Raw genomic sequence first — 16,360 nt, forward strand, 5'->3', positions numbered from 1 at the left:
AGTGATGACAGTGCTGATGATTTATGAGTTCTTATGTGATATGTCATTGCTATTTTTTTTTAGAAATTGGAATTATATGTTAATGAAAAGAATATTGGGATTTGGGAAAGATAGAATTTTGAGTTGAATTATATTTCATGTTGTCTTATTATTGAGATATTTTGATTTCACTTCATATCTTATGCTTTTTTATGTTTTATATTATTCTTTCATTAGTATTTAAAAAATTTATCATTTTATGTTTACACAATTTTTTGATTTTGAGGCTTACGCCTCAAAACGCCTTGAGACTTACGCCTCGCCTCACGAATGAAAAACGCCTCAATACCCGAATACGCAATTTTAAACATTGATGACAGTGTTGATGAGTTATGAGTTCTTATGTGATATGTCATTGCTATTTGTTTTTGGAAATTGGAATTATATGTTAATAAAAAGAATAATGGGATTTAGGAAAGATAGAATTTTGAGTTGAACTATATTTCATGTTGTCTTTTTATTAGGGTATTTTGATTTCACTTCATATCTATGCTTTTTTATGTTTTATATTATTCACTCATTAGAATATAAAAAATTTATTATTTTATGTGTACGCAATCTTTTGATTTTGAGGCTTACGCCTTGAGGCTTACGCCTCGCCTCACGAATAAAAAACGCCTCAATACCCGAATACGCAATTTTAAACTTTGCATACAACTACTATGAGTCACCAAGACACACAAAACTTACTAAACGGACTCATAAGACTCTCAAGACTCACAAGCTTACAAGACTCACACAATAAGACTTGACTTGACCGACTGACTCACAAGACAAGACTCACAAGAATCACAACAACTGTTATGATTTACTAAGATTTTTTTTTTTTTTTTGACAAACAAAACTTGACAAACTTACAAGCCTTAAAATTAAACGACTTACAAACCTTTAAAATTATAACAACTTACAAACTTGACTCAATAACTTGACGACACCTTAAAGTTGCTTCACTTAGAGACGAAAGATACAGATGGAATGATCACCATGGAGAGAATTGATGCTCTGATACCAAAATTGATGCAATCAAAAATTTGGGAAGGAACCCAAATTTTTTATCACAAAAAGAAAACCTTTCTAGAAACAATAAAGAGACATAAATACTCAAGACTTGACAAAATATAACTAACAAAACAAAACATAACTTTAATATTATAAAATGACTTGCAAACAAGGACTCTTACAAACTTTGACTTCAAAAACAAACATCCTAAACTTGCTTTCCAAGAGAAGAAGGATATAGGTAAGGTGTAAACTTGCGGAGAGACGAAAGAGGTTGGAAGCCAAGGCGAAGGGCGGAAAGAGCTCGCAAGATTTCCTGTGGAGATGAGAAGAAGAAGTGGACAAAGCTCGCAAGCTTTTCCAATGAAACCCGCAGGTTTACATTTCCAAAAATGACATCATATAACATATCTAAAACAGCCACAAACAACTCCTATTTATATGTACAAAAGAAGGAATATGAACAACCACTAAAACTTAATTAAAAGCTAATTAAAATATGAAGATAGAAGGCCAAAAGACACCTAAAAACTGCAGTAAAAAACTATACAGAAATCAGCAAAAGTCTATTGGAATTCCTCCCAAAACAGCCACCAAATCAGTCCCAAAAACTGTCCAAAAACAGCCCCAAAATCTCTTCAAACAGCAGTCCAAAAATCTTCAAACAGCAGCCCAACATTGCACAGGAAACAGGGAATTAAATCCACGGGAAGAGCCCGCTGGCTGCTTCGGGAAAACAACCCAGCTAGGGACCCGAAAACAGCACAGGAAACAAGGGGTTAAGGCACGGGAAAACAAGAGCCAGCCGTAGGAAACCAAGAGCCAAGGCGCGGGAACCCAGCAGTCATGTTGAATCGAATTATGAAATGTTTATCCACTTCTATGTGCTTGGTCCTGCCATGTTGAATCGAAAAGGGTCAAGCCACGGGAACCAAGGAGCCATCCACGGGAACCAAAGGGACAACACATGGGGGAATAAACATCAATTTATGAGCTAAAAAAGATTCTCTACTAGACATTTATGAGCTGAATCTAGTAGAGGACCCAAAATTCACCAAAATAAAATCTAACTTGTTTTGACCCCCCCTTGTATGCATCAATTTTCAATTGCTTTCATTGCAAGTAATTAAGCCTATTTACAGTAAACACAAGAGGGATAAGTTCTTATCCTTTCTAAACAAACTTTACAAAGAAAGGAATCCTTTCTACAAATAATAATCTAGATAAGTATAAATTAAATAATATTTCTTGGTACTAATTATTCTAAATTGAATTTAAATTCAGTTACAAGTTATCAAAACAAACTAAAAAAAAATAATTTTATCATTATCCTGCTAAAATTTAAAGTTCAATATGTTGGTTCGGCATTTCTTGCTCTGATCTTTATTGTTTGTGTTAAATTCAGAGAATTGGAGAGGGGAAAGACTTAATCTTATTGCACAACCTTATGACTATTTATAGATCCATACAAGATATGTTAATAAAGAAACAAATAATTACAGAATAATGTATAATTGCTCTAATATAATCCTTCCTAAACCAGCCATCTAAATATGGAAGGAGATCAGCGTGATCTAGGTGAGCCTTCCACGGATTCTCATCTTAGCTGTGAGATCAAAATGCTAAGGGACAGCTAGGATTTAATAGGTGAGCGTCCCATGGATTCCCATCCTAACCGTGGGATCAAAATGCCAAAGGACGGCTGTGATTTAACATTCCCCCTCAATCTAGGGAATAAAGATCCGTCATTCCCAATTTGATAATCAGTCCCATAAAGGTAGAGTTATCGAGTCCCTTGGTAAGAATATTTGCAAGCTAGTCTTTTGATGAGAGATGGTCGATACATATAATATCACCGTCTAATTTCTCCTTTATGAAATGTTTATCCACTTCTATGTGCTTGGTCCTGCCATGTTGAATCGAATTATGAGCTATGCTGATGGTTTATTTATTATCACAATGTAACTTCATGGGTCCTTCCCATTTGATTCTTAAGTCTTTTAGAATTATCTTGATCCATAGTAGCTCATATATTTCTAAGGCTATAGCTCTGTATTCCGCTTCTACACTAGATCTTGCCACCACGTTTTGTTTCTTGCTTCTCTATGTAACAATGATTCCTCCAAGGATTGTGCAGTATTCTGAGGTAGAACGTCTATCTACTAGTGATCCTGCATAATCTGCATCAGTATATGCTTCTACGGTTATTCCATAATCTCTCATGAAGATAATCCCTTTATCTAGGTTCCCCTTATGATAGTGCAATATTCTGTCCACATCTTGTATGTGAGTCTGCTTTGAATTTTGCATTAACTGGCTGATCATGCTTACAACAAATACTATATATGGTTTGAGAAAGGTAAATCAATTCTCCCAAAAATCTCTGGTAAGTTTCTTTATCTACATTTGGATCCTCTTTAGCTTCCCCCAATTTGAGATTTGGTTTTACTGGTGTTGGTGCGGTTAGCAAGCTAGTTTACTTGTTCTTTTAAGAAGATCATTCTTGTATATTTGTTGTGAAATGAAGATTCTTTTGCTGGAGTGGGCCACTTAAATTCCAAGAAAATATTTTAATCTACCAAGATCTTTCAAGTTCCTTTGCTAGACATTTCTTTAAAATTACTTTCTCCTTTTCATCATTCCCAGTCAAGATGATATCATCCACATAAACTAATAAAATTGTATCTTCCCCTGAGTCTGAGTGCTTGAAAAATAATGTATGGTCTCTTTGGCTTTGCCAATAACTAATAAGTAGCATGACTTTTGAGAATCTTCCATACCAAGCTCAAGGTGATTGCTTTAGCGCATATAGAGCCTTTTTTAACTTACACACTTTGTTACCACCAAATTGTTTATTGAATCCTGATGGAATCTTGTTGCAAGCAAAAATTTGGAAAAACCCCAATTTTTTGCAAGCAAATGTCACATTTCCTAAATAAGTAGAAAATATATAAAATACTAAAAAATAGACAAAATACATACTAAAAATCAACTCTCATATTATAAAATGACGCGTACAAACTTTGACACAAACACACACACCTAAACTTGTTTGTCTTGGATCGAGAAGAAAGATACAAGTGACGTCGAACTTGTGGAGAGAAGAAAGAGGTTAGAAGACGAGACGAAGTGGAAGACAAGCTCACAAGCTTTCCTAGGTAAAGAGAGAAAGAAAAGGCATAGCTCACAAGCTATCCTAGAAACCCGCAGGTTTATATCCAAAAATCAATCACATAACATCCTTTTTTCTTTACCCAAATACTTTATATTTATAGGAGAAAAGAGGGCAACCAAACAACCCCAAGTAACTCCAAAAACAGAACCCAATGAGCCTAAAAAAGGCAAGCATTTACTCCAGAACATCACCCAAAAAGGTAGCACAAGAATCGGGTAAAAGCAGCCAGGGAAGCAGCAAAAAATGCAGCACATGAAATGGGTAAAATTAGCCAGGGAAGCAGCCAAAAAGGCAGCACGGAAACCGGGTAGAGGAGCCATGGGAAAGCAACCAGGGAACAAACCGAAAAGTCACAAAGGGGACCGGAACCAGCAGCCAACAAAGGGAGAAGAACCATCCACGGAAACAACACCAAGGGAGGAACCAATGAGACACAAAGAAGGGGAAGAGGCAAGGTTCCAAACTCCACATAATGAGCTTTCAAGTGTAATAACCTCATATTAATGAGCTAACATTAGTTCAAGCATTAATGAGCTAAAAACCAAGTAGTTCCAAAAAATTCAGCCATAAACCAAAGCAGCCAAGGCCCAACTTGAGAGCAACAAGCACTTCAAAGACTCAAGATGTTAAGACGCCTCCTTTGCCTACATCAATTCTCCTCCGGTTGAAATTCATATTATTCATAATAACTTTTTGTGAGAAGTTATGGAATGATACAAAGTTGGTTATGGGTACAAGAGAGATTTTTTTAGTGAACTTGTATTTATCTCAATTTCAAGAGACGATTCAGATTATTGGATATGCTATGGAGCATAATTTGGATTTGTACGTCTTGAATACATTTTCCCAAACCTCATATTATCCATAATAACTTTGTCCTCATTTTCCCTGGCTTTGATTTCAGATTTAAGTGGATTGGTTTGAGGTGAAGCTGAAAGGTCAAGAGGGTCAAACTCACTTTGCTCATCTTACTCAGTTTCAGTCTCCCCCTGAAGATGAGATTTGGTGAAATAAGATTTGTGTTTATCAAAAGTAACGTCAATAGATATAAGAGTTTTTTGGTAGAGGGATGATAACACTTATACCTTTTATGGGTGTATGAATATCCAACAAAGATACATTTGAGTGCTCTTGGATCTAATTTTCCTTTATTTTTCCTGTGAATGTGAATATAGGTAGTGCACCTAAAGATTTTGGGTGTGAGGTTGTTATGGGTTCAAAATTCAGGATAAAAAAAGGATAGAATATCCGTTGGTGCTTTTAGTCCAAGGTTGTTGAAAGTAGTCGGTTTATGAGATATGTGGTGGTTAGAAGGGCTTCCCCCTTGTAGGATTTGGGTATATTGTGGTGGAATAGAAGTGCACAGGTGGAGGCCAGAAGATGACCATTTTTTCTTTCTGTAACTCTTTTTGTTGTGGGGTATGAATGCTGCAAGACTCATAAATGATACATTTCTTTTGAAAGTAGGAGGATAGAGTTTGGTTAAAATAATCTTTAGCATCATCAGAACGAAATTTTCTTATTTTTACCCCTAATTGATTCTGGATCATGATGTGAAAAATGGGAAGGATAGTGCTCGCATTGGATTTATTTTTGAGGAGAAAGATCCAAGAGACTCGAGTGCAATCATTAATGAATGATACAAACCATCGAGCCTCTGAGATGTTAGGAATTTTTTAGGGTTCCCAAATATCATTATGAATAAGACAGAAAGATGTATGACATCTCTCAATTTTGTTTGAAAAAGAAACTCATTTATGCTTGGCTAAACAAGTTTCATAATGAAAAGATTTATTTTCCAACTTATAGAAAAGTTTTTGGTACATATTTTTTAAGACATCAAAAGATAGATGTCCTAATCCAAAATGATGAAGCTAAATAGTAGATTTTTTATTAAATATGTATAACATAGAATATTCATTATTGATAATAGTGGATTTGTTTAACTATTCCAGGTAGTACAATCCATCTCTCTCCTTAGCAAGTCTAATATTCTTCCCAGATCCCTGGTCCTGAAATAAGCAACAAGTAGAGTTAAATAGGACTTGACAATTATGATCACTGGTAAGTTTTTGTCTAGAGATTAAGTTTGTGGATAATTGAGGTACGTGGAGCATATTTTTTGGAGTAAGAGAGGGAGATAAGGGTATGTCTTCTTCGTCTGCTACTATGGTAAGAGAACCATCAGCAGTGATGCTTTTCTTATCACTCGAGCAATGAGTGTAGTTGATGAAGTGGGTAGTGGAGTGTGTCATGTGATATATGGCTCCTGAGTCAATGATCCATACTCCTTTCAAATGCTTTCTAAAGGCACTTAATCCAATGGATATAAGAAATTTACTTGAAAGTTCAAGAGAAGAAGATGTAGGTGATTTTTCAAGTGATACCACGAGTTATTTTAGCTTATTAATGTCTTCTTTATTGAGCTCTCTGAAATTGAACTATGTTTCTTGGTTGGGCTGACTTGTTGTAGTGTTAGCTTGTGATGTTCCCTTTTGTCTACTTCTTTGATTCAACTCATTACCTGGGGAATTTTCATGTAACTTCCATCATGTCTCCTTTGTGTCTTGATTTCTTACAATAGCTGCATCAAAGGGAGTCTTTGTCTTGAGGTTTGGAGAAATCTTTACCTCTTTCCTTCCATGATGCCTCTTTGGATAACACCATTGTTGAACCTTCAGTAATCTTTGGTTCTAACATTACACCTCGTCGGCTTTTCTTAGCACGAATGAGAGAAATGGTTTCATTTAATGAGGGTGTCTCCTCTTTGTCAAGGATCTGAACTCTAACTTGGTATGACTCTGTATTTAATCGTGCAAGAAAGTCATACACTCTATCTTTCTCAATAAAGCTTTTTAGGATAGCCGCATTTTCTAGACACTTGGTCTCTATGCATCTGTATTGATCAAGTTCTTTCCCCAAGCTTTGAAAGTGGCGTATCCATAAATTGAGTTGGTGTTTTGCCTCCAGAATATGAGTTTCGGTAAAGAATGATTTTTTAATTAAATCACATTCATGGTGATGTAGTACTTTTAAGTTTTGGGAGAAAACTATTTTTACCCTTGCAGTGAGGAGAATGGCGAATAAAATTATATTTTATAATTTTTCGGTCAAGTTTGCATATTTGATGAGAAGGAATACGCACAAAGACAGCTTCTGAATATCGTGAGAGTAATGTTAAAGATGAGCACTTATTTGGGATAGGTTTGGGTGAGAGTTTGATAAGTAGTTCTGAATTTTATAATTATTCATTTGATTAATGAGATATATTGCAAAAAGAAGGATGTTAGAGGCGAGTACTTCCCTAAGTGCTGGATTTTTTAATACTTCCTGCGGTGTCACAAAAAATGTATAAATGAATAGTAGTAATAAAATTTTTTAAGAAAATTATTTAAATTGAAGCTAATTCCATAACTTTCATCTCCTTGAAAATTAATATATACTTCTATATTTCAAGTTTATCTATTTGTCGAGTAAAACACAATGACATGCTTTTTTATTATTTTTTTGTGAAAGTTGATATTTTGGTGTATAATTAAATTAAAGAACTTTTTTTTTAGTTTTACCTTAATTTGTGCATTACATATAACATAATAGAATTATTTCAATTTTTTTCATCATTAGAAAAATTCAAGTTGTTACAACATGTTTATTGACGAAAGATATGAACCATTTAGTAATTGGCATCATTGGGGTGACTAGGGTAGAAATTTTGAATGAGTTTAGATAATTGGCATGTTTCGCAAAAGAATGCTTTATAATTTGTATTGACAAAAGTGGGAATATTTTATTTAGGTATATGAAATTTGAATGGTTAAGTCGAAAGTGTAATAACATTATTATATTTTTGTTAGAGGAAGATACATATTGAGCATGTTTCTCTTATCTTTAATATTTCACTTTAACATTTAGGAGGTAGAGGCTAATATTTTCCTTCACATTGTCCATTTGCCTTCCCAATACTAGATTCTAAAATTTACAATGAGTAGGAAAAAAATAATATTTCAATTTACATCTTCGATAATTTTGCTTATTAGTAATAATTTGGAGGAACTTGGAGAACTAAGTTAATAACTAGTAACTAGTGATGTTGGTAGATAAAATGCCAATTACTTGTGATATTAATCCTTCAACTTTTTTTACTGTAGAGTTTCTTAAACATGGATGAAAAGTGTGAAATATGTAGGCACTCCTAGTTAAATGATAAGAGGGTCTAGCGTTCATGATCTAAAATTGTGTATTTTCATTTTAGAAGCATAAGGCATTGAAGAGCATACCTTCCTAAGCTTCTACATTGATGTTGATTTTGGGTGCCGAGGGTTTTGTTTTGAGTTTGATAATTAGTGAATTAGAGATGATTTTTTGGATGGCAGAGGTGTCTTGAGTTCTTGATTCACAATAGGAGGCGACACAAGAGGAGTTTTTTCTAAGGTCATTTTATGTTTGGCCATCATCATGGTTTAAATAACCAGAATTTTAGAGAATTAAGTGGAATAATAAGAAATTTGAGATTACTCGAAGGATAGAGATGCATATCCTTGATACCATGTCGAAAAATATAGGATAAGAATATCTCATTTTTTACTTATTCCATGGCAGTAATTATTGTGTAATTTATTGAAAATACAACTGTCATGTATATAAAGAAATAAATAGCAATACTCAATTAAAGATATGGTTCATGGATAGCAATAGATTGAAAGAAGGATCACAGTATTAATTGGGGTCTGAATTCCCAAAATCGGTATTTCCAGAATGGGAAATTCTAGTGTAACTGCAGCTGGGATTATTCCAATTTTGGAGCAAAAATAGTGGGGAAATTATTTGGACAGTTGTGGCGATCATGCAGATGGCTGGATACATGCAGGTTGTCTTTCTTTCTTAAATAATCAACTAGGTGTTCTATTCAGCACCGCTAGCTGCAGGAGGTTTCCCAGAATTCTAGGAAATCAGTCATCGCCGAGAGCATTTCTTAAAATCGACCCTTGAATTGTGGAGAACAGTCCGCCACCTTTGTTTTCTATATTATAGGCGTCTTATTTCGAGAAATAACTACGTGATTTCAACACTTTGTTTCGGTGTCATTCAATCCATGGAAGTAAATTCTTCAGAAATGGCTTTTTGTGTATGCTTGGCTTGATTATATCATTCTTTGACTCACCTGTATTTTAACGTGCCTTGTCAAGCCATTGTGTCTGGCTTGTCCATCTCCAGCACAATCTTGTTATGATCTCGACATGTGCTAGACCAGGGAACATAACCATTATTAGCCCTATTTACTCCAACTAGTTAAAATGTCGAACTTTGTCTTGTGGAGAGAATTCATTTCATAAAGCGTTTTTTGCTGCTAACTGGGTCTATAAGAGAGAGACAGAGCTGTGAAGCTTTTTTTTATTGTAGAAAAAATATGTAAAAAAAAGGCGAGGTTTTCACAGCTCTAGCAGGCGTGTTTATCTATTATCAGCCATTCAGAGTTATTATTCCAAAACATAAAAGTCTTTGCAAGACTGCATTAAGACTTTAACATGCTATTTACCAAAAAAATTTCTGTAATGATTTGGAAATAACTTAAATGTGCTGAAGTGAAGTATGAGTACTTTAAAAACTGCCATATACTATAATACGTTTTCTGGAGACCTTTCTTCGGTCATGCAATGGAATGATGAAAGAAGAGTGAGTTCTGTCAACAAGCTTCAAGGATGAATGGTAATGTTAGGAGAGTGTATCCTATGATTTATTTGTTATATACATCTTCATTTATAGTTTTTTGTTGGGTAAGAAGATAGTGCTGTCGTAGAATGTTTCAATAAGTTCTTTGCGCCCCTGCAGCATAGCTGCAATGCAATTGATAGGTGATTACAATAATTGTTCTAGGGAATCAATTTTCAGGTATATGGAATATCCTGGTTGAGCAACAAGGTGTTGTTTAAATTCTCAAGCTCAGTGGAAGCTGAGCTGGTTGAGCTTTTTTTATGTATGTAGCTAAATTCATTTTCATCTGTGCTCTGCAGATGTGTGTAAAGTATGTCCTTTAATATAACCACTCTGCAATAGAGGTTCATTCAGGCACACATCATTTTTTGCATGTTATAGTGGATTTGCAGGTTGCTTCAACGATGATACTAACCTTACAAATTTGCCAACTATTGTAGGAGTTGGCCAAGGATGGAGAAGGGGATCGAATGTACAACAAGAAGGATATGGTACTGCAGCTGTGCTTTCTGAAGAAGGTATTTACCTAGCAGCATCTATCTATCGCCCAGTGCTTCAGGTATAAATTTTTAAATATGCTCAAACTTTATGCCAAAACATGTAGTGATTTTTTTTCCACTAATAAGCTAATCTTTATTTTTATTTTTTTCGTAGTTTACTGATAAAATTGCATCAATGCTACCCAAGAAGTATTCACAACTTGGGTATGCTGCATGTTTCCTATTCCCTTTATTATGACGAACCATAATCCAAATCTTGACCTTACTTGCGAACCACCATGTTCAATTTGGCAGAAATGATGGCTTATTAGCATTCATAGAGAATTTTCTGAAGGACCATTTTCTGCCAGCAATGTTTGTGGATTACCGAAAATGTGTTCAACAAGCTATAGCAAGTGAGGATCAATCTCATATACCATGAATCTTAACCTTTTTTTTTTCCTTCTCAATTGTACTGTTGTTTAATTAGCTTGTAATATACTGAAATAAGGGACGACATCTTAAGATGTTATTATTGATACCCTGCTCATGCTTTTTTCATGTCTGTCATGGGCATCATCTTTCTCTCATCAGTGTGCTGCTTTTGCTACTCCTAAGATGGTATTTTTGTAGTTGTTTCATTATCATAGTGTGATTTTTTATTAAATTGTGGAGGTCAACCTTAGAGTCTATAGATTTTTATTTGAGCAGATCTAAAACTGAATACATGCGGTGTAATTTTAGTAGTAATCGATCTAGTGGGGGATAGTGGCTTAGGACGATCAAATCATTAATAAGAGTGCACATTTTAGATAACTTTGGTTTGTTGTTCTTAGTGATTGTGAAATAGATGGGGTTATTATTAGTAGAATTCAACTTGGATGGTTGAAGTGGAGGAATGCATCGAGCCTGCTGTGTGATAGAAAAAGCACCCCTCAAACTTAGGAGAAAATTCTATAAGATGATGATGAAACCTGCAATGCTTTATGACACATAATGTTGGCCATTAAAAGGGAAGCATAAAATTAAGTGAAGTGTTGTAGAGATGAGGATGCTCAAGTGGAAGAGTGGGTTTACTCTTAGAGATCTATTGCGAAATGAGTATATACATGAAAATGTTGGAGTAGCTCCAATGACAGATAAGATTAGAGAGTCACCTTAGATGGTTGGGACACATAAAACGTCGGCCTTACGGTGACTTGAGTAGGAGAGTTTATATTGGATTTGATCTATGTTAAGAAAAGTAGAGATAGACCTAAAAAGACTTGGCTAGAAAATATTAGAAATGACATTTTTTTATTAAACTTAAATGAGAATTTGACTCTTAACAAGACACAAGGGAGAAAAATGATTTATGTAGCTGACCCGACATAGTGGGATAAAGGCTTGATGTTATTATTGTTATTGTTGGGAAGGATGAGAGCCTGATATATTGGGGGGCCCACAACTAGGAAGGAGGAGCTGTTTAGGAAGGTTCCTAATCATGAGAGAGTTGTTTAGGAAAGATCATAATTAAAGAAACTTATTTAAGAATGTTCCTAAGCAAGGGAGGAGTTGTTTAGGAAAGTTTTTTAATTATGTTTATGCTATTTATGAAGTGTTTAGTTGTTTAGGATGGTTTCTTAAAATTATTTTAATTGTTTAGGAATGTTTCCTAAATTATGATTAATTATTTAGGAATGTTTTCTAAATCATGTTTAATTATTTAGGAAGGTTTCTTAAATTATGTTTATGTTAATTATGAAGGTTCTATTTATTTAAAAAGGTTTCCTAAATTATGTTTTTGCTAATTAGGAAGGTTCTAATTCTGTTCTACGGCTATTTAAGCGAGAGTTTGTCTATGGTTTAGGGTATGATATTGCAAAGTTTATTTTTCTAGTGATTGTTTTGAGTTCCTAGTTGCGTCTAGGGCTTGTGGAAGAGTTGATCTACCTCTTGAATAGTAGATCATTTGTATCTTGCTTTATTATTGAATAAGAAATAAGAAAATCATCCCTATCTTGGTGTTCATATGCTGTTCTTCTCTTTTATTTGCTATTTTTACTCCAATGTGCATCAAATTGGCATAATAACACTTTTTTGGGACCTATGGTAGCAAACGTGGAGGCGTTGGAAAGTAAGATGGATCAAATCATATTCGATGTGGAGAAGAGGTTTTCATCAATGGAAGGAAGGTTTTCTAACATGGAAGACATGATGAGGAAGTTGATCGAGATGCAATCGAAGGCTTCGTCGGCTATTCTTAGGGCTGAACTAAAGGGTAAGGAAATTCTGGAGGAGATGATGAGGAAGCTTCTAGAGATGCAATTAAAAACTCCACCGATGGTTCCATTGGCTAATCCTAACCAATATTTGACTAGGATTCCCTTAGTTGAATCGAAGGGAAAGGAGATCGGACAGGAGGGAGTTCAACGAGGAGAGTTTCTTTCATCAAGAGATACCTCATGGGGCTTCGATAAGGGGTTGATCAGGGTTTCTAGATGAGGGGACAACAAGGAGGGAAGTTTTTGGTGGAGGTGGTAGCATGGTTTAACATTGCGCAATATGAGGCTCGCCTTGAGGCCCGCCTTTGCGCAATTCCAATAAAAAACGCCTCGATGCTTATGCCTCGAGTTTTTATATGTGGCTTGCGCCTCAACTTGGTTGAGGCTCGCCTTGAGGCCCGCCTCGCTTCAGTGGCATGAGGCTTACGCCTCACGCTATATATATTAAAACTTACATAAATCTTGAAGTAAATGCCCGACATTGGACTCTATAGGAGAGGAGGAAGGGGAGAGAGCAGTTCATCATAATGATGATTCAAATGAAGAACCCCTTAGTGATGACAGTGCTGATGACTTATGAGTTCTTATGTAATATGTCATTGTTATTTATTTTTTGAAATTTGAATTACATGTTAATGAAAAGAATACTGGGATTTGGGAAAGATAGAATTTTGAGTTGAATTATATTTCATGTTGTCTTATTATTGGGATATTTTGATTTCACTTCATATCTTATGCTTTTTAATGTTTTATATTATTCACTCATTAGTATATAAAAAATTTATCATTTTATGTTTACGCAATCTTTTGATTTTGAGACTTACACCTCAAAACGCCTTGAGGCTTACGCCTCGCCTCACGAATGAAAAACGCCTCAATACCCGAATACGCAATTTTAAACATTGGGTGGTAGGATGGATGACCATTATGGGAGGCATTTCGGTCAAGGGGAGTGGGCCATCGACCGACCATTATGGGAGATCTTTTGGGTAAGGAGAGTGGAAGACCGGAGGAGGGGGACGGGTCGAACTATGGGGATTGGGTCATGTGAGGCGGAGGGAAGAAAGGTGGGATTCTCACCCTTGATACACAGGGGAAACATGGAGAGATCACGACAACCGTTACACTGGAGGAGGAAGAAGCCATTAGGGTGGTGGTGATCTTACGGTGGCAATTCTAGGTTCACTGCACCCTAATCTTGATGTAAAACATGCTGAATATCTTGTAGCATGAGTTGCACCTATTCATTCTCTAGAATTTAGTTCGTATGGTGGAAGAATGGATGTAGACTCACATGTTTTACCCATTCTAGACAACTCATGACTTTTATGCAATCCAGAGATATTAGAGAGCTCTTTTACATCTTCCATCGAGATAATGTCCCAACTGAGTCTTTTATGCATAAGTGCATCATACATTTTTTTCCCCTTAACAAAAAGCTACCAATTCATTCTTAGCATCATGGATTTATTGTTCAGAAGGTACTTATCAAGTGGAAGGATTTGCCGGAGTACGAAACCACATGGAAACCTTACGAGCTTATCAGGAGACAGTTCTCATCATTCCACCTTGAGGATAAGGTGCATTTTTTAGGATGGAGTATTGATACGTTGGGGGGCCCACAGTCATGAAGGTACTAATCCCAATTGGTTTAGTATTGATGACTACAAGCTAATCATGCTTACCCCATAGTCTACCTGGATAGTTAGCAAAGAAGACTTGGATAGCCTGGCTAGCAAAGATAAATGGATCATATTTTCCATATCTTTTATCTCGCTTTACTTTTATAATACTATAAAGTGGATGCATCCTTGTTCCTCTATTTTGCACTTGATCAAATCAATCACAATTAAAAATATACAACTTGTTCCCTTCACTAGGGCATTCTAACTATAGTACTTCATGTAAGATCCTATAATACTCACAATCATCACCCGTATGATTGTTCCCTTTCACACATACACCACAGTTTTCTATTTTCCAACCTTCACATCAAGCTTTGGTTTGATATCTATACCATTGCCAATAAAAAATGTCAACATTTTACTGCTCTGATAGATCCCTAAGCTAGATCGTTAGTCATTGCTTTTGCAAATCTATGACTTCATTGTGGACTTGATTGGTGCGGAAAGTTAATTGATTATGATATATAAGATTGAAGTGACTTGTCGAAATACATAAGGTCTCTTTGAACTAATTTGGAAATTCAAATTCCACTCCCTTTTCCTGCTTTAATACTAATGTTGTAGTTTGGATATTAACGAACTTCCTGCAAAAGTTTTGAATTTAGGGTCTCTATGTATTTGTCTAAAAAAATGTAAGAAATCTTTACTTAAACATACTCAAGATATGGCTCAATTTTAGCACAATCTAGCAGTGTGTACAACATAACAACTCTCATCTCCTTATCTGTCAAATAATGCACAGTACAAGCACCTACTGCCTTGCAACATCCGTTGAATACTGATATGTTACTGGTAGATGGACATACATCTAGATTATCCAAATTTTGAGGTATAGTATTCCTTGTTGATTGTAACTCTATGTCGGAGTAGTATGAGCAATATTGAGTAGTCTCATTGATGAGGACATCCACCAGAGATTTCGACATACTTACCATCGGTGTAATCGTAGATTGACAGCTACGACTCATAGTTTCTTTTATGATGTTTTAGTGCATTTCTTTTAGTTTTTTTTTTTTTTTTTTTTCAGTTTTCCACTTGTATCCCTATGAGGGATTTGTGTCATGTTGTAGCCTGAGAACATTTGTGTTTCTTACATTTTGTGCTTTGGAGGCCTATATATGAAGGCCTAGTCATTGTATTTTTTTTAATGATGATTATGAATGAGAATTCCACTTTCTTGCTTGATCTCTTTGTTAGTTATTGAGAGGAGAAACCCTAGGCGAGGGTGAGAGCGATACCCGTCAACCTTGGTGGATTCCTAGGTTCGCGGTTCTTCGATTTATTCTTTCTCTTTTACCTTCACTCCAATCCCATTCCACCACTGGCCAGCCTCCCCAAACCCTTCCTCGTTTCGCCTCTTAGAGTCGGCCCTACCCAACCCGACGACCACCCTCCCCACTTGGTCGCCCAAGCCGCCGACCCAATTCCACATGCCGGTCGTCCCTCCACCACCCCACTGAAAGTTCAACTGCCGGTCCTTCCCTCCATTAATCCCTAGATTTGAAATTCAAAAATAGTTTCCTAATCCAATAAAACCAAATTAGGAACGTTTTAAATGAGATCCAATTCAATTTTGAATTAAATTGGATTTTATCCCCTCATACCTAATTTGCAAAGCTAAATTAGGATGCCCATAATTATTTCTCCAATCCCCTCTCCCTCTCACCTTGCCGCTGCCCATGCATGGACCTCATCCCCTATTTTGCCTTTTATTCTCCAAGTCCACTTTGGATTTGAATTTGAAATTTAAATTCCCTCTCCCCTCTAATTAATGCGTAAAATCTGAACTTAATTTCAGATTTATGGTTTTGCCCACATACTTAAAACAAAACCCCTTCTCCCTCCTCTATATGGCCGGCCCCATTAACTCCCCCCCCCTCTCTCCAATTTAAGTTCTTAACTCCACTTAAATTCTCCCTAATTTCCTCCTAAATCGCCGCCCCTTTCCCTTTGTGGAATAATTTGAAATTCAAATTATCTCCTCCCTTCCCTCCTAGGAAAATTTGA

General features: G+C 35.7%; 1 protein-coding gene across 2 annotated transcripts in view; it reads left to right on the forward strand.

Moving 5' to 3' along the window:
* Positions 1 to 16,360, forward strand: part of LOC110112942 (exocyst complex component SEC8) — a 120,754-nt gene that overhangs the window by 66,610 nt on the left and 37,784 nt on the right. For both annotated transcript variants that reach the window (XM_020845341.2, XM_020845340.2), the window contains 3 exons: positions 10,366 to 10,484; positions 10,580 to 10,629; positions 10,720 to 10,820. In XM_020845341.2, coding sequence (XP_020701000.1) covers positions 10,366 to 10,484; positions 10,580 to 10,629; positions 10,720 to 10,820 — 270 coding nt within the window. The remainder of the gene's footprint in view (positions 1 to 10,365; positions 10,485 to 10,579; positions 10,630 to 10,719; positions 10,821 to 16,360) is intronic.

This window comes from Dendrobium catenatum, unplaced genomic scaffold (genome assembly GCF_001605985.2).
Source record: "Dendrobium catenatum unplaced genomic scaffold, ASM160598v2 original_scaffold_61322, whole genome shotgun sequence".
Lineage (NCBI taxonomy): Eukaryota > Viridiplantae > Streptophyta > Magnoliopsida > Asparagales > Orchidaceae > Dendrobium > Dendrobium catenatum.